The following is a 20,801-nucleotide window of genomic DNA, read 5'->3' as shown; positions in this document are numbered from 1 at the left end:
TAGGTTCTCCTGTAATCTAGATTAAATTCTGTGAAAGATACATTTATAACTGAACTTGGCATGTTATTGTTGGACTTGGTTAGTTTGGGATATATGTGGTTTTTGGGTTTTTTTTTTTTTTTTTTTTTTTTACTATTTACATTTTTAAATTATACTCTTCCATTTCTTATCACACGTCTTTTATATTGCTTCATTCAGCTTGTAAAAGGCCAAATGGTAATCAAAAGCCCCAAGGCGTGGGTGCCCCAGAGCACAGTTAACTACTTGTTTTTTTCTGGCAGCTGACACTCCCTCACGTTCCTGCCCAGGCCCCCCGTGCCACCAGAATCTCATGACCCTGCTTGCCTGCTTAGCTCAGATCATGGCTTTCCATACTCTCACTCAGGCCTCTGAAGCCATCTTTATTGAGATTAATCCCCAAAACTTTTGCAGCCATAAAAGGGAAACCTGCAGGATGTATCAGTAGTTTCCTGAGGTCCTCTGCATCACCTGGTTTCAAGGACTCAGCCCTGAGGATGCCACCCACCCCAGAGCAGGCAGGGGGCACTGCAGGAGGCCTCCCTTCCTCCCTTCCAGCACCAGAGTCCTCTGCTCCGCTGTGTCTCAGAATCTGGATATTTTCTAACATTGCATCTCAGGAAAGCTCATGGTGACCAAATACAGGTTGTAGAGTCTTAAAGTTTGATGATGTTCTTGGCCCCAAAGCTCCATTTTTGGAGTCTATGATGTCTTCAATGCAAGGAATTGCGAACGATATTTCTGTGCCTAATGGCTCACTGCTAGGATTAGAGTTAGAAGATTTAGGGACAGTGCGAAGCTGTGAAGTTAGAAGAATGTATACAATTCTGCTCATTTCCCTGCCCAGCCCACTGAGACTCTGGGTGGGGGTGGGAGGACTCTTGGGGCTGCAGTCACCCAGAGAAGGGTAGAGGAGCTGGGGGGACCTGGGTCTACCCCTCTCCTTTTGCCCCCTCTTTGCTGCCGTGAACAGTCATCACAAGGGGCTTCCTAGAAGGACGTGGCCATCCTGTCCATTAGTCACCAATAAACCAGGCCATCTCATGAGGAAAAGTCACTTGTAGGTTTTTGTCCTAAAAGTCCTATTTGTAAAGGGGATTTTTAGGAAAAGATTTTAGAATGATGGGCTGGAGAGGTGGGAAAGGTGAGCTACAGGTAAGACCTGTCCAGAGCCTACGTCGGCTCCAGCGAGGGTGTGTCAAGGACAGTCAGGACTCTCAGGAGGCCATGCTAGGGAGGCAGCTGGAGACAGGTGAGACATGAGGCCGGCTGAGGAGAGGCAGTGTGGCTCAGGAGGAAAGAAGGAAAAAGAACGTGCTTCTAACTCCTGGCAGAAGGCAGGGGAGAGGTCTCCCTACAAGAGGCGGCATGTAGGATGGGCTTTAAAAATGAGTTGCCTTGCTACAGACACAGACGGGCAGGCTTCCCACAGGTGGAAACAGTCTGACGAAAGGTATAGAAACTGGAAAAGGAAGTGCACGTTTGAAGGAGGACAAGAAACCCAATGGAGACCGAGCCCCCAAGGCCTTTTGAAAAGAATTGCAAGCTGCCATGCAAGGGCGGCTTGGGTTAGAAGACCCAGGAATGATGACCGAGCTCAGAGCTGGGCTCCACCAGAGGATTCCTCTCCAAGGAAGAGAGCTGAAACCCCAGGGGCAGAGAGCCCACACTCTGCTCAGCGCAGGAGGACGCGTGCCCTTGTCCCGGGCCCTCTGCCTGGCAAACCCCTTTTCCATGTGCACAGTTTATTACTTCGGGTACAGACAGAGGCCAGCTGGTAAAGAGTTAAGGACGAGGGGGTAGAGGGAGGAGGGAAGGCTGCCTAGCGTGTAGTAACAGCTAAATGAATTTGGCACCTTTCTTTTGAGTGGTGAATATCCTTTTTGAAGTTGGTGATGGAACATAATTGAACCAGGTCAAATAGATATAATTAAGCTGGATCAAAACATAACACAAAATTAGACACATCTGGCCTTCGTTTTCCCCCGTTGCAGCAGGATTGAAATTCTCGTTGACCTTCGAAGTGAGCTCTACACTTTAGCTTGCATTTCTTCACAGCCATTAATATCGTTTTCCCTTTTTTTTTTTTTTTAAATTTTCATTCCTCTACTTCTTTCTGTTTCCCTGTCTGCCTCCTGGCTGTGTTTCCACTGCCTGTTTGCAGGCTGGGAGACAAGGGGAGCCAGAGATGAATATGGCTGCCTTCTTCTGTTGTGATGGTTGGAAGGGCAGCACTTTTGAGCAAAGCCTCCGCAAGGTGTCCAGCACAAGCAGCAAGCAGTAGCCTGGCCAGGGACACAGCCCTGGCCATTCCCGAATAGGAAGGATGATTAGAAACATCTGGTGAACTTTCTTTTTGAACAGTTAGCTGTGTTCTGAGCCCAACAATCTACTTTTCCTCACCTCTTGAGGTTCTTAGAACAATCAGCCACTTTGGGGACCACCTGGAAAGTTTTCAATGAGCCCCTGGCCCACCGTGGTGTGTCCACAGGGACAATAAACTGAGCAACCTTCGAGTTCCAACCCCCAAGACTTGAAGTAGAAGTCTTTAAGACAGAAGTTCAAGTAGCTTAATATCTACACAAGGGCACCTCACTTCAAAGAAATGTTTTTTCCATCAGCAAAAGATTTGATCTATCAAAAACCCCCTTGATATCTGAGTAGATATTTCTGCAAAGTTTATACAGTAGAACTTTGGTTCATGAGCATAATTCATTCCGGAAACACACTTGAAATCCAAAGCATGGGTGTATCGAACCTGATTTCCTCCTAGGAAATCATGGAAACTCAGATGATTCATTCTGCAAGCCCAACATACTCATATAAAATGATTACAAAAATGTGACATCACATTGTCATTAAACAGATTCACCTCTCGCTCTGCTACAACCTTATTTGGGTGGCACTTTTCTACCAAACTTTGCACTGTTTCCCACATTTTACTCTTCTCCCGTATCTCTTGTCATCTGCAGGGCAGAGATCATCTTAGGTTAATTTGCTTCTCTGTAAGATCCTAAATTGGCTAGTGGAAGAACATAGGTGTCTTTCCTGTCCAGCCCTTGACCGGCTCCCCAGAGGAGCCCTGCTTGGCTTGAGGCCGGCTGAGTTCACAGCAGTAGGTTTGTCAGAGACCTGGACACAGGCAGCCCACAGCCATCTTCCCTCCTCTGTCACAGTGGAGTAGACGCCAGAGTCTTCTGCAGTGACACTGAAGTGTTGACAGTAAATGAAGCCCAAAGGAGGACCAATGTTTCCACTACAAACAGCATGAATGCTGTTTGTCTCAATTGATAAGAAGGTATTTTTTTCTGGTTAAAAACCCTGGGCACTTGGAATTTGGTGAGATCTTGGCTACACGTGTATGTATGCAAGGTCACAGTGGGCCTTATTCACACTTCTCCCAGCAGCAAGTCCCTATCAGGCCTTAAATCCTCAGCTGGGGAGTGGCCACGGCACGCTTGCTCTGGAGCTTCTGGCGGGATTGCTTTCTGAAATTGCCTGTGTAAATCAAAAGGGTTTTAACAGCTCCATTGTGAGATGGGAGAAACAGCAGCTGCGTGAAACCATTCTCCTCCATGTTGATGAAATCACTGACAGTCACTGGAAGGCTGGGGTGTGGTGGTTCTTAGAGACTCTGCCAGCCACAGCTGGAATCAAGGACCAGTTTCTAGCATATTAGTAGAGGGTCTATCTTGGTGTTGAAAGTAGAAAAGCAAAGCCCATAATTCACTCAGCAAATGCTTTCAGAGCCTGCTAGTACGCTTTCCCACTACTGACCCTTCAGGGTCCTCCAACCCAGCCACTGTTGACATTGGGAACAGCACATGTTAAAAAGGTGACTCCGAGGGTGGAGAACGGCAGACTGTGGGCTCCAGTGCCTCTTTAGGGATTTTACAGCAGGCAAATTATCATGGTTCCAGGGCTGGAGGAGTGAAAACAAGAGCAGCTTTTCACAAGTGGTGAGAAGTGTCAGCCTCACGGAGGAGACCTGCAGCCACAGATGCCTAGCACACGGTTAAACACAGAGTCTCTGGGATGGTGAGACGCGAATTCGGCTGTGGTTGGATTCTCATGCAGCAGGAGAGCTGCATTGGCTTGAAAGTCTTCTGGGAAGAGGAGAGAGGGGAGAGGGCCGGGAGTGATGGGACCTGAATTTATCTGCTGCTTCCCAGAGTCTGCCACTCTGCCCCCTGGCTGAGTCCCCTCCTCAAGTCATCCATCTATCGGGTGGCCACCTGTCACCAATGTGGCCTGGCACTCGCTCTGCAGCACAGGCTGGCCTGTAGATCACAGAAATCCTCCTGCTGGCCAGTGGGACCGCAGGTGGGCCTGAATACAGATGGACCTTACTATTCAGAGACAAACAGGGAAACAGTCACTAAGCACAATGCACAAAGAATATTGGAATCATACAGTCAATGTATGATTAGCAAGACTAGCAAGTTTTTCTGGAATCAGGTACCCACCGTGCCCTACTCTGGAATGGCAATGTGAAATGAAGCTAAGATGGCCAGTGTCCTGCATCTGATTGCACAGCTCACTAGAGTCGGTTCTGACTACCAGATCTGTTAGCTGGGATGAAAGCAGGAGGAATCTTAGCCCCGCAGGGAGCTGTGCCAAGGGTGGATGTCATCTAGGGCTTCACAGCGCTTGTCCGAGTGAGACAGACACTCAAGCTTCTCCCACGGTTGCTGTGCACCTGGCAGGCTGCTGGCCTCGGTGACCTGAGTTCCCTCCAGCTTTTCTGCATTCTGGCTGTGCTGATGCTGCCCAGACACTGGCTGTAGGAGAGGTCCCACTGCCTCCAAGTCCATGTCCCCCAGAACAGAAGAGATCCCTCCCTAAGTCCCTCCACTGAGGGCGTGACTCCACACCCTGTCAGTCTGCATGGAGAAAGGCTGCTCACCACACCGGGGAGACAAGTTATACCACTCTACTGAAAATTTCTTTATGTTTTTGTTTTTCCAGCACTGGGGATTGGACCCAGGGCCCCTTCACACTGAGCTGCGTTTTTCTTTTCTTGTCTTTTCTTTTTTTCCTTTTTGAGACAGTGTCTCACTCTGCAGTTCAGGTTGGCCTTCCGCTCACTTTGTGCGTAGGCTGGTCTCGAACTCATAGCGATCCTCTTGTCTCAGCCTCTCAAGTCATTTACCTTTTGAGACAGGGTCTCACTAAGTTGCTTAGTTGCCCAGGCTAAGTTTGAACTTGGAGCCTTCTTGCCTCAGCCTACATCCATAGGATGCGTTTGGGTTCTTTGCAAACTTCTCTTCCAGCCCATTTGGTTTTATTTCTGTTCCACCTAAAACCTTTTGAGTGGTGACTTCCTGGGAAGGAGCTGTGTGATAGCCAAGCTCAAAAGCTTTCCTTCCTTGCCTCCAAGTGCCACTCTGTGTCACAGACTGTTTTATGATTGTATTCAATGGTCTGAGTTCTTACGATCTTGGTCCCGAATTATTTTGCTTTTCCTCTTTTTTAGGCAGGGTCTCACTATGTAGTCCAGATTGGCCTTGCACTCACTGTGCAGCCTGGGCTGGGCTGTAACTCATGGGAATCCTCCTGCCTCAGCCTCCCTAGTGCTGGACTCACAAGTGCACCCTACCATGCCTAGCCTGCTTTTCCTCTTATCCAAATAAATTTCTCTTTAGAAGATTGTTCCCTCTTGGAAGCTGCCATCACTTCTCTGGAATTTGCTTTCTTGTTATGAGCTTCCTGGCTTCCGGGTTTTGAGACATCCAGGGCACTTTGAGGAAAGTTTCTGTAACGTGATTCACACTGAGCTGCACACATTCTCTTTCTCTGAACCCTGCCTGTGTGAACTTGAAGGACTCCTCCTGACTAAACTCATCCCTTGGCTAGAAGTTTGCTCTGTCTGGATACCTTACGCAAGCCTATGAATTTTGTATTAAAAGAGAATTAGCATGTGTGGGTACATGGCAACCTTCCTTTCCCAGGAAGGGAAACCACTGTCTTAGGTGGTGGGCAGCGTAGCTGCTATTAAGAGATCAAATGATACCAAATGTTAGCGAGGCTGCCGGGGACAGGAGTCCCCTCTGGTGCTGGTAGGAATGGAAAATGGTAACTAGTGTGGAAGTCAGTGCAGAGATTCCTCAAAAAACTGAAACTAGAAATTCCATTTCACTCAGCTCTTCCCTTTCTAGGTATCATCCCAAAAGAGTTGAGGATATCACATAACAGTGATATCCATACTTGCCCATGTTTATAGCAACAAAACTCATAACAGCTAAACCTTGGAAGTGGCCAATATGCCCATCAGTAGATGAATGCATAAAGAAAGTGTGGATTTTACACACAGTGAAGTACTAATGTGCCACAAAGAAGGACAAATGAGTCATTTATAGGAAAATGGATGCACCTTCAGATCATAATGTTAAGTGAAATAAATCAGACACACAGATCACACAGTTTCTCTTATGTGAAAACCCAAAGTATAAGTGAATTAAAGAGGAAAATAAAAGGTAAAACATAGGAAGTAGGGAAATAGTTATTTCTCAAAGAGAAAGGGACCAAGTGATGGAGGGAAGGAGAGAGAGGGAAGGAAGGGCTGGGATGGATAAAGGAATTACGATGCTTTGTGTAGGTGTACCAGCTCCACACAGGGAATGCAAATATGCAGGAATAAAAAATTAAAGACAGCTCTGTGGCGTCAGCCCTCAAAAGATGAGGGACAGGAACGGATGCTCCAGCTGAGAGCCACCCTGGACACAGCCCACCTGCAAGGCCATCTTTACCCCCAGAGCAACCCCAGCAGCCATAACACAGCCTCCTTTGTGGGGTCAGCCTCTGGTGCCCCAGCACTTTCTGTGCACCAGGCTGTTCCGGGATGACAAGCGGCTCCTGAGGCTGGGAAGCGTTGGTGTCCAGCATAGAAGCTTATTTTTACGAGGAAATGTGCACGGGACTGGTCTCCCCAACTTTTTACAGTCATAACGGAGGGAGTCAGAGCCTTCTGTGGAGAGCGGATCCCGTGCAGTGTTTCCGTTTCCCAGAGGACCATGGAGCAGTGGCAGTCATGGCTGTGAGGCAGTAAAAAGCCACTGAACTCTACACTTAAGAAGGTCGTGCATTTTACATGTGTTTTACCATAACTAAAATAGGCTTTGAATTTAAAAAGTAATAGATAAGAAGGAAAAGAGGGTGTTTCTTCCTGTAGTTGTCCGGTATGCAGAGCAAGTATGGGGAAAATATATGTGACATTAATAAATGCAGGAGCACAGAGCTCCCCACACACTAGGTTCTGGTGTGCGGTGAGGTCATGGGGTGCTCTCAGCCGAGGCAGGGGGCTGCGTTTCTTTCCCCTTCCCAGGAGCTCATGTGGTGAAGAGCAGCCACCCAGCCTGCAGGCACGAGCTGGCAGTCAGGCAGATGGACAGGTTGCCAGCATCTTCCACAGTTTGTGACACCTGCCTTTGTGTGCTATTCCCTCATCTCAGATGCGCAGCCCACAGAAGGGGAGCGGGAGATCTGGAACCAGATCAGTGCCGTGCTGCAGGACTCAGAGAGCATCCTCACCGACCTACAGGCCTACAAGGGCGCCGGGCCGGAGATCCGAGATGTACGGAGACAGCGCCAAGCTCCTGCAGTAGGGAGAGAGGGGAGAACCATACATGCACAGAAGTGGATATGCACAGACACGCACACAGACACACAGACACACACATGTACACACATGTACCCATGCACAGAGGCAGACTTGCAGAGACACACACCCACACACAGATACCACAGCCCCAGGGACCAGCCCTGAGCACACTGCTTGAGAGGGTGGTTCCGGGATGGCTCCCACGTTCACGGGCTAGATGCCCGTATGTGCATTTCGCGGTAGAATCTGCGCTCCTCTAGGCACCTGAGGCCCGGATCCTGAGAGGTGCAGCTTGCGCTGGTGTGGAGCGTGGGGGCAAAAAAAAAAAAAAAAAACCTGAGAACGCCGCGCTCGCTCGCTGTCTGCCTACCTCTTAGTACGAGGCCTTCCTTGGGGCGCAGGGATCCCAGGTACTCTGTGCTGTTATAAGTCTAGGGAAATAAAACTTGCAGATTGTTTAGAGACAGGCAAGGGTTAGACTGAGGTCATCACAAGATCAGCGTGGGGCTCACACACAGTTCTGTCGTATCCTTGCAGGCGATTCAAAACCCCAATGACATCCAGCTTCAGGAAAAGGCCTGGAACGCTGTGTGTCCCCTGGTAGTGAGGCTGAAGCGGTTCTACGAGTTCTCCATCCGGCTAGGTGGGTCTCTCACACAGGAGGTTTTGTTTTGTCACTTGAAAAGGAGCAGGAGCCATGGGGGAGGCTGGCCACAGGCAACACCCTTTCCTTTCTCCTTTCTTTGAGTCCCACACATTTGTGATGCGAAGTCCTGGCACAGGCACACTGCGAGTGTTTATGCTGGCACCCTGACTCCGGGGGCACAGTGGGAGTGAGTGTCCCTTTGATTTGTGCTCAGTGATGTCTAAGTCCTCATACCCCACTTCCCCCAAATAAGCCCTGCTTTGGATGAGCATCAGGCAGGGGTAAATGTGGTGGCAGGTTTGAAGAAAAGCATTCCCAGGATGAGGGCAGAGGAAGAGAGAAGCTGCAGTGAGAGTAGATCTCACCATGCCTGGAGCCGGCGGCCTAATCTGTGTTCAAAGCCAGGCCTCTTCGAACTGCTCCGTGAGTGGCTCTCAGGACAGCTGGATGCATTCGTGGTCTCCTCCCAGGGCCAGGACTGGTTACGGGCAGACCTGCGAGCTGAGTGTGGAGACACTGAGCAAACCCTGCAGGCTGGGATCTCCACCTAGGAGCAGCCTACTCAGGCCCTCAGCCTCTCCAGTGACAGCTGCCACAGCTTAGAACACACATGGGGACCAGGGGGACCCCTGCAGTGACCTCTGAGACTCTCAGTGGGCTCAGGATGCTCTCGGGTACCCAAAAACACACTTTCACTCTTGGCTTCCAGAGACAGCCCTGCAGAGCCTGCTGGAGTCTCTGACCTGCCCCCCCTATACCCCAACCCAGCACCTGGAGCGGGAGCAGGCCCTGGCCAAGGAGTTTGCGGAAATCCTGCATTTCACACTTCGATTTGATGAACTGAAGGTCAGACCCAGCATGCTGGGAAGGTGTTCAGCCCCTTGGCCCCAGCTGAGCCTTCCACTGGGGCTGGGAGTGTGAGTGGGAATGGAAGTGGGGCAGTTGCTCCCCAGAGCCTTGCTCAGTGAGGAATTAAAGCAGTTATGGAAACATATATATGGAAATTCAAAATCTGCCAGATGAAATGAGAGAAAAACTTTTGTAAGGGTCCTGTCCTCATGGGGAACAAATAGACTTTCCCTGAAATCTAGCCCACAGCAAGTACAAGGTGGAATTTATAATAGTGAGGATATAGGTCTTTAGTTTTAACTAGAAGTTGCTTTGATTCTTGTGTATTAAAGACTGTGTTTCCCCAAAAATAAGACCTAGCCAGAGAATAAACTGCAGCTACAATTAATAGCTGGTTGTTACCATGGTGATGGCCAGAGTCCTGCAGCAGGTCCCGCCTCGCTATTCTCTAGGTCAGTGGCTACTGGGATGACAGGTAAGGCAAGGGCAGGCTGAAGGGGGTGGGCCCTGTTAAGCTTAGGTCTTATTTTGAGGGAAACAGGAGTGCCCCCCCCCCCCGGCATCTTTACAGAATGGAGCGCCTGGCTCCTTGTGCTCCTTCCCCCACCTGATGCCAGGAAACCACTTCTCTCCTCTCTCCCGAACTTCAGATGAGGAACCCTGCCATTCAGAATGACTTCAGCTACTACCGAAGAACCATAAGTCGTAATCGTATCAACAACATGCATGTGAGTTCCGGGGTCTGGTCCTCCATGGCTTTTATGCTTCCCGGGTCAAGCAGGGCACGGGGAGCCCTTGATGTTTCTAATCGTGTCTTCTCTTCCTTTCTCCTCAGCTAGACATTGAGAATGAAGTCAATAACGAGATGGCCAATCGCATGTCCCTCTTCTACGCAGAAGCCACGCCCATGCTGAAAACCCTGAGCGATGCCACCATGCACTTCGTCTCTGAGGTAGGCAGGGCTGCCCAGCAGGCTGCTGTTTTCTGATTGGTGCATAAGAGCTTCCAGTGGGACTAACATGCATGTGTGTCCAATGTAGAACAAAACCCTGCCGATAGAGCACACCACGGACTGCCTCAGTACGATGACCAGCGTCTGCAAAGTCATGCTGGAGACTCCGTAAGTGAACCCGAGGCTCATTCACGGCTGGTGCTCCCAGCTGGGGCCTGTTAGGAGTCATGTACCAGTGGGTCAGCCCAGGAAGTTTACAGTATATTGTCTGCTTCAAATTCAGAAGCAGCTCTGGATAGTGGGCATCATTTTCTTTCTTTCTGTAGTCCAAGAAGCTGAGACTCAAATTGGCTGATTGACCTTCCAAAGATCACAGAGCTTGTCAGACAGCATAACCCTTGTGCAAAGATGCTACTGGATGATACAGATGCACGTGGTGGCGCGTGCCCATAGTCTCAGCACTCTAGAGGGCTGAGGCAGGAGAATCTCAAGTTCAAGCTCAGCCTGGGCAACTTAATGAGATCTTGTCTCTAAAATGAACAAACTAAAATGGCTGGAAATGTCCCTCAGTATGAAGGCCCTTGGTTCAATCCCAGTCCTGCAAATGCACACATATACACACACACCTTTGTATATATACACACACATACCCACATATACACACATAACCCACATATATACACACACATACCCATGTATACACACACATACCCACATATGTACACACACATACCCACATATAGACACGCACATACCCACATATATACACATACCTACATAATCACACACAGACCCACATATGCACACACATACCTACATATATACACACAGCTACATATGTGTACACCCATATATATACACACATACCCACTCATATACACACACATACACACGCCTACATGTACACACGTACCCACATATATACACACATATACCCACATATATGCACATACCTACATATGTACACACACCTACGTATATACATACAAAGGATATGGAAAGACCAAATGGAGATGGTTAGATGACTATTATTATAAACACATCATAGAGAGAGAAGACCTAAAAGGTTTAGAATCAGAGTAGGAGAGCATAAGTGGTAAGACTGTTGCAGAATAATGGCTTTCTCCCTCTCTCTTTCTCTTGCCCTCTCCCTCGTTGTTCCTAAGCTGCTTACTAGTTGTTAGGGTTAAGCACAGGTTCAGTTACTGATAGCGAAGCAGCATAGTTGTGGAGGAACTCTCCTCTCAAAAATCAGGCGTCTGCATACATCTGTACCCTCTCCTGTTCCAATGAATAGATCTCCTGACCTTTCTGGTCCTTCCTTGATTTTCTTATCTAATAAAATTTCCCAAGCATCTCCTATTTTCAGAACGTTTAAGAAACCACAGCACATTATAAAACATGTTCTGCTTATATATGAGGGCGTTAATTTCAAATACTTCATCTGTACCAAAGTTAAGATTTATTTTAATTCAGAAATAGCAGCCACCTTCATTATGGGACCAATTCATCATGACATAGATGCTAAGGGCATCTCTAGCATTGGCCAAAATTATCTAAATCATCAGAGACCCCCATGGAGATGAGGAACCAAATGCAAGTGCCACTGATGCCCTCACCTCGGTGCCTGGTTCCTCATTTCTTCATCAATCCAATCAAGTCTGCACTCCGGGTCTGAACAAAGGGAGTTACTCTGGCTGCAGACCCGATAGCTGCTCTGTCTGTGTAATGAAGCCTTTATTCTCTATAATCTTGGACAGCCAGAGAAACTCCTATAAAATATTCAAGGTTGATGGGCGGGGGCGATGAGCACAATGAGCTGGCCACTGAAGGGCAGAAGCGAGGATTTACTGCCCTCTCATTTCCCTTATTTTCACACTGAGTTGCTGGCTGGCTGGATTCAAGGGGAGTTTCCATCGTCATCTCTTCAGAAGCACATTAACCTGGCTGTGGCAGCCTGGGATTGCTCTCTAGAGAGGATGCAAAGTGCGGCCCTTTAAGGAGCAGAGCCCCAGCCCAGGGCTGTGCTGAAGAGGAGCCGTGGCCACTGTCTTCTCTCTTTCAGGGAGTACAGGAGCAGGTTCACGAGTGAAGAGACGCTCATGTTCTGCATGCGGGTGATGGTAGGGGTCATCATCCTCTACGACCATGTGCACCCGGTGGGAGCCTTCTGCAAGACGTCCAAGATCGATGTAAGAATAGCTGTGCAATGTCCCTTGCAAATAAGAGTCCAGCGGACCTTGTCCTCTTCCTCTGGCCTCTGTATCCCATTGATGCAGCCCCCTCTTGGTCCTGAGCTCAGGACAGAGGCACAACCTCAAACACATGGCAAGCAGTTGATAGCTGGAATGTGTGTCCCTCAGTGTATTTTAGCTGAGCACATGACCAGTCCATTAGCAACTTTCTGTCCCTCCACTGGCCCAGTGTCACCTGCTGATTCCAATCTCACGTGTCCTAATGAGAAAGAAGTTGGGAGGTACTAGATTACAAGCACCATGCTCAAATGTCACATCTTCAGTTTCCTTTCTGTTAACTCTCTACCCTTGCGTTGCCCAATGGCATGACTTTATATTTAAATATTCATATCCTTTTCCCCTTCTCTAAGGGCCCTTTCTCCTCCTGTCTGATGGGCAGATTTCTTTCAGCCACTTTGCAAGTGTTATCTTACCCAGGAATATATTTTCTGTACCCTGCATGGGTACAGACTTCCATTTCTTCTGGTCCTCAGAGAACTTTACAGATTTGTATTTTCTAACCTTCCCACAAAGTCAAACTTTTTAGACAGTGACAAAGACATGATTTATATACTTTCTGTCTTCTCCCCTGTCTATCACAGCATTTGGCAATTAGCACCTGACACTCAATAGATGTTCTGTGAAGTTTTACTGGGTGGATGGATGGATGGGTGAATGGATAGGTGTATGGGCAGATGGATGGATGATGGATGGATGGATAGATAGATGAATGGTTGGGTGGATGGGATGGATGGATGGGCATAAGAATTGATGGGTGGATATATGAATGGATGGATGGATAGATGGATGGATGAGTACATGGATAAATGGGTAGGTAAGGATTAGTAGATAGATGAATGGATGAATGGATAGGTGGACAGATAGATGAATGCATGTATGGACAGATGGATGCGTAAGTATCGGTAGATAGACGAATAGATGGATGGATGGATAGATGAATGGATGGGTAAGTATGCGTAGATAGATGAATGGATGGATGAATAGTTTGATGAATGCATGGATGGATGGACAAATGGATAGATGAATGGATGGATGGAAAATGGATGAATAGATAGATGAATGGATGGATGAATAGATGAATGGGTAAGTATGGGTAGATAGATGAATGGGGTGGACAATGGACAAATGGATGGATAGATGTTGGATGGATGGAAAGGTGGTTGGGTAGACGGGTGAATGAAAACCATTGGCAAACCCATCATTTGGGTGCAGGTGCTATCCTGTTGATCTAAGGGACAAAGCTCATCTGCTAGCCCAGCATTTGCCTGTGAACCCATCTCACAATGTGTATCATGCATTAATTTACAGCTGTGCAAGGAGAGAGTAGAACCTTTCGACCCTCACTTACTCTGACAGGGCTAAGCCTGGGTAGCTTGCACTGCTTGCACTGACTACAGGCCCAGAGAAGCCAGGGGTGCATGGGGTGCAAGGAAGTTTACCAGTGAAAAATGTAACTGGGGGTCACACAACTTGAGGTTCGAGTTTTCAGCATAAAATGTCAAGGGTTTTTTCTACAAGAAAAAGCCCCTAATTTTCTAATGTGCTTTTAAACTCACTCTGGGTCTAGCACCAACTACGTCTCTGACAGTGTCTTATCTTCATACCCCCAGCTTTAAGCACTTTGAAATAGAACTAGAAATTCAATCTCTTCCCACATCACTGTCAAGTGTCCCTTGGGATGCTTTACAGCCACTCAGCACACCGAGGTGGAGCGCAGTCCCTGCCTCTTCTCTCGCTGGTCTGGAAGCTCTAATAGAAGGGGGTCACTTCCCAGACTCTCTGATGTCATCCCATGGAGCTGCTTGCTTAGAGTGCCTCCTTGTCCCAGACCACAGCACACAGTGTTGACTGATGGTGGCCTTCTTTCTATTTGTGCCTTCCAAATGTCCTGGCAGGCTCTGCCATTTATAGATTGTGTTCGGTCTTTATGATCAAACTTGCGACATCCCAGAAATACAGCCACAGTAGAAGTTTACACATCACCATTATGAAAGAGGCTGTAAGTTTAAGCAAGTCCAACACATGTCATGAATGAATATCTGAGTTTAAAATGGGTAGTTATCTTCTTTGAAGAAATATTCTTGCTTTGCTGAAAAACAGTACAGAACATACATAAGGTAATGTGATCTCTATGCATTTAATTTTCATGTACTGCTCAAATGATAAGTAACTTTATTCCAAGGGCGCAGAAAGCTAAGAAACTTGTCCAAGTTCATACAAACGCTAGCAAAGCTAATAGATGAGGTGCAGACATTCAGCCTCTGTGAGGTCCAGTTCCTGGCAGCTGCCCTTCCCTGGCCTTGTGAAGGATAATGAAGGCCTGGATCTGTGCCTCTAGTAGCTCCTGGGCTAGCGAGGGAGACAGCCTCGTGTGAGCAGTGACTCTGCAAGGAGTCTGATCAATGCCAGTGTGGCACTAGGACCGCAGAGAGGTGATGGTTACTGTCTCCCTGGGAAGGTCAGAAGAGGTCCCTGAGAGTAGGGCCAGAGTTTCCCAAACATCTGAAGGAAGGAAAGCATTGTGGACAGAAAGAGGCATAAAATCACCAGGTTTTAAGACATTTGGTGATTTGTAACAGCACCGGGGAGAAGGCTATGTATCCCTGCACTTGGCTTGAAGTAAGTGACAAATCAGTTTCCAGTGTTTGTCCCCAAATTGAAAATGCACAATGGTCATGTGGTGTGGAAGTCAGCGGTGGTCACTGTGGGGGCGGAGAACCTGGTTTGTTGCTGTGGGCGGAAATGCTGCACCACTAATGGGCAGAGCTAGGACAGAGAGAGGTTACAGGGACAGAGCCACCCTGATACTCAGACTGTGCTTCCTCCTCCAGATGAAGGGCTGCATAAAGGTTCTGAAGGAACAGGCCCCGGACAGCGTGGAGGGACTACTCAACGCCCTCAGGTGAGGTCCATGCGACAGGGACCAGGAGCCAGTGCACTGAGCCTGCCCCTGTGTACATTTGAACACATCTATCCATTGCCCAGTAACCGCCCAAGGCCGGCACCACCTTCTCATTCCCTGTTTACAGATGGGAGAATTGAGGTTGAAAGAGTCAGATAACTTGCTAAACATCTCGGGGGCAGTGGCCCAGTTGGGACCCACAGTGGTCCCCAAATCCAGCTGCACACACAGGGATGGAAGCACCGGGCTCAACGCTGCCCCAGATCACATGCACTGAGTCTGTGGCCAGGGCTGGATGTCTGGTCTGCATTTGTTGTTGTGCAGCTCGTGTTTGTCTGTGGCCTGACCTCCAGTTCCCCAGACAGTTCCCGTGTGCAGTCACCTCAGTGTGCGGCCGGCTGTGGCTTCCTCCAGCCCCTCAGTGAGCACAGCCCCCTTTCCCTGGCAATCAGACCAAGCTGGAAAATAATGATCCTGGAAAACTAGAACTGAAAACACCAGCCCTGGCCTCGCCTGCCTCACAGCACTGAGCCAGGGAATAGTGACGGCAGCTGAGCCGAGCATGGGCTGGTGGGGCTGCCATGTTGGTCTCTAGTTTTCAAGGCTATTGTCCAGCTAGGTCTTATTTTCAGGGGGACATAGGGACGGTGCCCAACACTTCCTCTCCTGTGCTGATATGTGTGCTCCACCCTCCCTGAGCTGGGGTACTTAGTTTTCAGCTGTGAGGCATCTCTAGGAAGCTGTCAACTTGTGCCCCTGAGTAAATCATGCCAAGCTGGGTGGAAGCCTTCAAGGGCTACAAACCAAACCCCCTAGACATTGGTTCTGGGGTCCAAGGTGCCAAGAATTCATCCTGCAGAAATGTGGCACCATGAGAGCATCATTTTTTAAACTTAAGGCCTTTGCAGGGAGCTGGATCCCCAGTCTTCTTTCATTTTTTTTTTTTTAATTTTGAGACAGGATCATGCTTAAGTCACTAAACTTCAATTATTAAGCTGCCCAGGCTGGGTTGGAAGTTGGAATCTTCCTGCCTTAGCCTCCCAGAGTGCTAGGACTACAGGAGTGCACTGCCACACCCAGCTGAGAACACCCCTATAAATTCTATAAATTATCTAAGGTTTTTGCTGCTGAGAAAAAAAAAAAAGAAATGCTTTCACGTCAGATTGGATTTCCATGTGCAGGAAGAAGACCTTGCTTGTTTGAGGGCCAGACCCTGCTGGGCCAGGAGTCCCCTGGAGTGGGGGACATGCAGTGAAAGAAAAGAGCTTTCTAGGCAGTTGTCTTAGGTTTAAGTCATAAGTCACAGATTGCACCTGAGTCAGTCAGCTTTGGGACCCGGAGTGGTCCTCCGAACTCTCTGAATGTTTCCTTGCCTGTAATGCGAGGCGGTTACTGCACAGTTATCATGATTGAAATGGAAGCTTCCAGGGGTGCCCACGCTTTATTACACATTGTATCTTTACTTCCCTTCACCCAGGACTTATTTTATTTTACAAGTATCTGATTGCAATACATAATGAATGCATTCATGGAGGGAATGGGTGCACATTCGTACCACCTCTTGATCCTTTTCACCTCCCCATCCCGACCCCTCTTGTCAACTGCCCTATTCACGGAGGTGCAGGGTGGTCACATTGTCTACATCAGGTTAATGGGAGGCTGCGGATTACTTCATGGTTGATTTTTCACCTGCATTTGTGCCCCCTAGTGGTGGCAATGAGGATAAGTATCGCCTCCCTGCAGAGGACCATAAGCATCTGCCCTTCGGGAAATCCACGTGTTGCAATCTGTGACTCAATGTCTTACCTGAATGCTAAGATTCTGCACCCAAGCTGAGTGTGGTGGTGAACAGCTGTGGAAGGCTGGGGTAGGGGGATTGCAAATTTGAGCCCAACCTGGGCAATTTAGTGACTTAATGAGACCTTATCTCAAAATAAAAATTAAAAATAAAGAAGAGCTGGGAATGTAGCACAGTGTGAAGGCCCTGTGTTCAACCCCCCGAGTAAGGCTCTTTGTCTAAAGTTTGGTTTGCAGGTGGGCATTGGTCACATTGACACTTCCGTACAGCTCTGTTGGACCTCTAATCTCTGTCCGTCTTTCTCTCCCTCTGTCTCCCACTCGCTCTCTCTCTCCCTCCCTCCTTCCCCATTCAGGTTCACTACAAAGCACTTGAATGATGAGACCACTTCCAAACAGATTCGAGCCATGCTGCAGTAGAACCCTGTGCTGAGAAGAGGACCTGTGTGCTGACCTCAGAAGATGTATATGTTTACATAATTTAATACAAATTGATGTTAATACTTGTGTATTTACACAACCATTTCCTTCTCCTCCCTGAAATCTATGGACCTTAATTTGTACCCTGACTGACACTGCCCAGCAGAGTATAAATCGACTTGAGAGCCTTATCTTCGATGTCCAAAACAGAATCCCTTCTCCCAAGGCCAGATTTGGAGACTTTGTTCTTGTCCTGGAGTCTTTCAATGATATCTGTAACAATCAAAAATGCCTAGTAGTTTGTAGTAGTGTTTTAATTCTAGATGTATTATCTCTCCAGGAGCATAGTTCATAGACACACAAAGTATCACTGATTTCCTACATCCGTCAACTCAGCTACAGGAGATACAACTATTACCCCAACAGAAATGGAAGGCAAGAAACAGGAGATGCACGCGAGTATTCTGGGTTCTGCACGCCCCTCTGTCCTCTGCCTGCAAACCACACATGCTGGCTTTCTGTCTGTGCGTGTTGTACTAATCAGTATCTTCCTTCTGGATGGGTCCGTTCCATCCCTCTGAGCCCCACTTTTACTTTTGTAAGAGGAAAAGAGCTTGTGTTTTAATCAGTGAAACAGCAGCAGAGATAGATGGATGGGTTCTTGCTGTTGGACTGACTGAGGGCAGTGATTGCTTTGAGAGCATGAGAGAGGGGAGGGAGAGGAGGTCAGTACAGTCATCTTCCAGTGTCGCTGTTTGCCTGCAGAGGGGAGGAAATGGGGATTGCAGCTCTGACTTCACAACTAGCTACCTGCAAGTGCTTTGCACCCAGCCCCTCCTGCTGGCCTACCCTGTCCTCTGTGGGCTACTCCTGTGGGAACAAAAGTCAAGGGCAATGCATCAGTTACCAGAAAAGTGGGCTTAGAGGGACAACATCCACATATCTACCCTGCCCCTGCCCAGCTACTGCTGGGCACGGTATGAAAGCTGTGATCTGAGTATATGGGTTTAGTTTCTGCCCTACTAATGATTCACAGTGTGCTCCTGAGAAATCCCCTTGACTGTCTGCACTGCATCTTCTCCATCTGTAAAATGGGCCATTAAAACAATCAGTGAAAGCCCTGTAAGGCTGGGAGCCAAGAAAGTGGCTGACTCTACCCACCTGCCTTTGTAAGCAGACTCCTCTAAGCATTGCCCACCTGCCTAGATGATGGTTGCTCATACAGGGCCTGCACTATTTCTGGGTGCAGACTGAGTTCATCTAGAATGCAATCTTGGAAACTTGTTCTGTGAGGCGAAGGAGAAGGCCCCTGGATGTGGTCTCATGGAATGGCTACGAGGTGGAACCGGAACCTAAGATGCCTCCCTCCTGAATCCACACGCTTTCTCCTTCACCATGTGGCCTGGGAATACTAGTACAGGATGCGACTGGACCCTTACAGGGGAATCCTAAGACTTGCTTGTATGACTGCTTGCTAATTCCTGCCAGTTCCCTGGTCATTGTGAAGAGAATTCTGGAAGTTGGGTCTGACCACATTTCCAGTGTTCCAATAAGTGAGCGGTAAGATTGCTAGCCAGCATTCCCTTGAGTCCTTCAGGAAAAAGGGAATAATTTTTTTAGCTAAGAAATGCAGTTAAATGATAGGAAAGAGTGCCTGGTCTAGACGTAAAGTATCAGTCAACAGGGAGAGGAAAAGGATTTTTCCTTGGAGGTTGAAAGCTGCACGAGTACAGCTGCTAAGACAAGAAGACCTTTTCAAACCTGAGAATTCTACAGCTGTAGGGGAAGCTGGACAAGACGGCAATGCGGTGCGAGCGGACTCATTGGGTGTCCGATTTAAGAGTGGCTCTGCTTGGTAGCCACTTGAGGTACTTGGCCAACAACTGCCAAGCTCGGAGAACGAAATGTACCACGTCTATCACTTTTGGGTCCATTTCCTCCTCTCTTGGAAGAGGAGATGCAAGCATAAAAGGAAGAAAGGACTTGCCAGTCACCACTGGGCTCTCGGACACAGCCCGAGGGACTTTAACTCAAGCCATGTGTCTATACCAGAGCTGCCTCTCAGCTGGTTCAATGAGAAAACTTTAGAGATTACCTGTCAAATGATAAATATATATATATATATAAATGTATAAATAGTTGAGCACATTTATAATTTTTAATTAGACTTTCTATCAAATGGGACTAAACCTATGTGTGGGGCTGCTGGTCTGCTTCTGTTCCGCCATCTGCCTTGTCCCCAAGCTGAGATGCAGCCAGACATGCATTCTGATGAGCCCAAAGTCTCCACTGTTGCCTATGAATCCTGGAAGGACAGGTTGTGTGTCTGTGATCACCAGCAGGGAACAGCTTCCTGGCTGTGGGAGACACCATCTCTTAACACTGTCCACCAGGCATCCAGGGTCCCTGGACAATCAGCTTTCGGTGCTGCCTGCAGGATCCAAAATCCAGGCGTCGTGGTGGCTTAGGGGAATGTGCTTGCGACAGTATCAGTGTCGATGTTCTCTGTATTTCATATTGGATGTCCCATAGTTTTCAAATAAACAGTGTTTTCCACGACTCAGGTATTTATTTTTGGATAAGCAGCAAGGGGAAATAGTGTTTCTCAGATGCATTGCTACTTTGGTATTCTGACACTTCTCAGAAGTCTTTCATGTGCTTCTGGGAAGTAATAGTAAAAAATCAGGTGGAAATGGGTGCTTTGAATTGTACTGACCCATTAGTGCTAACAGCAAGGTTTGGGGTATTACCCAGGAGTTAGTTAATACCATGCTTCACCTTTGCTCCTAGTCCCTTATATCAAGGCAATGGGAAACATAGGTGCTTGGTACACTGTCACATGTGAATACAAATAATTCCACACTTCCTCAAAAAACAGTGAAGCTCACTTAAAATGTTGGGCTCTACCCGCACAGCATGATTCAGAGACTTCTCCATCAATCTCTCATCTTACACAGCTAAAGATTTTTCTAGATGTTAATAGTTGACATTGGGATCTTATTCCAAAAGCCCCAAACTTTAGAACACAATCTTCTCCCTGTAAAGGTAAAAGCTGTTGCATACCCAAAGTTGTTTTAAAACTCTCATGTTTTTTTCAGAAGTTATTGTCAATTTTTTTTTGCCTCATTTGCCTTGTTTTTCACACAGACTTTTTGATTTTGAAGTGAAAAATTAACATTTGGTCTATGCACATATTTAAGATAACCCTCTCCATTTTTATAGGTTGTCCAAGGGTAAGTGACCATTGGTACATTAGTGTTTCACCCTCATAGATATTTAATAGACCTGCCTGGAAGAAATCACATCGGCTGCCCTTCACTTTTCTGCACTTTATTCTCTTCAAATGCAGCATGAAATTCCCA

At 47.8% G+C, this 20,801-nt stretch overlaps 1 protein-coding gene across 3 annotated transcripts in view; it reads left to right on the top strand.

The window, feature by feature from the left end:
- Cyria (CYFIP related Rac1 interactor A) overlaps positions 1 to 19,998 on the top strand; it is a 91,733-nt gene extending 71,735 nt beyond the window's left edge. For all 3 annotated transcript variants that reach the window (XM_063254358.1, XM_005001528.4, XM_063254357.1), the window contains exons 4-12: positions 7,470 to 7,591; positions 8,156 to 8,261; positions 8,974 to 9,110; positions 9,764 to 9,841; positions 9,949 to 10,065; positions 10,154 to 10,233; positions 12,131 to 12,257; positions 15,152 to 15,222; positions 17,376 to 19,998. In XM_063254358.1, the coding sequence (XP_063110428.1) occupies positions 7,470 to 7,591; positions 8,156 to 8,261; positions 8,974 to 9,110; positions 9,764 to 9,841; positions 9,949 to 10,065; positions 10,154 to 10,233; positions 12,131 to 12,257; positions 15,152 to 15,222; positions 17,376 to 17,439 (902 nt within the window). In that variant the 3' untranslated portion in view covers positions 17,440 to 19,998. The remainder of the gene's footprint in view (positions 1 to 7,469; positions 7,592 to 8,155; positions 8,262 to 8,973; positions 9,111 to 9,763; positions 9,842 to 9,948; positions 10,066 to 10,153; positions 10,234 to 12,130; positions 12,258 to 15,151; positions 15,223 to 17,375) is intronic.
- Positions 19,999 to 20,801: the final 803 nt, after the last annotated feature.

The sequence above is a fragment of the Cavia porcellus genome, unplaced genomic scaffold (assembly GCF_034190915.1).
Source record: "Cavia porcellus strain 051 isolate PalLab524CR breed Dunkin Hartley unplaced genomic scaffold, mCavPor4.1 scaffold_8, whole genome shotgun sequence".
In the NCBI taxonomy this organism is placed as follows: domain Eukaryota; kingdom Metazoa; phylum Chordata; class Mammalia; order Rodentia; family Caviidae; genus Cavia; species Cavia porcellus.
The sequence above is the reverse complement of the archived record's forward strand: the minus strand, read 5'-3'. Positions and strand labels throughout refer to the sequence as shown.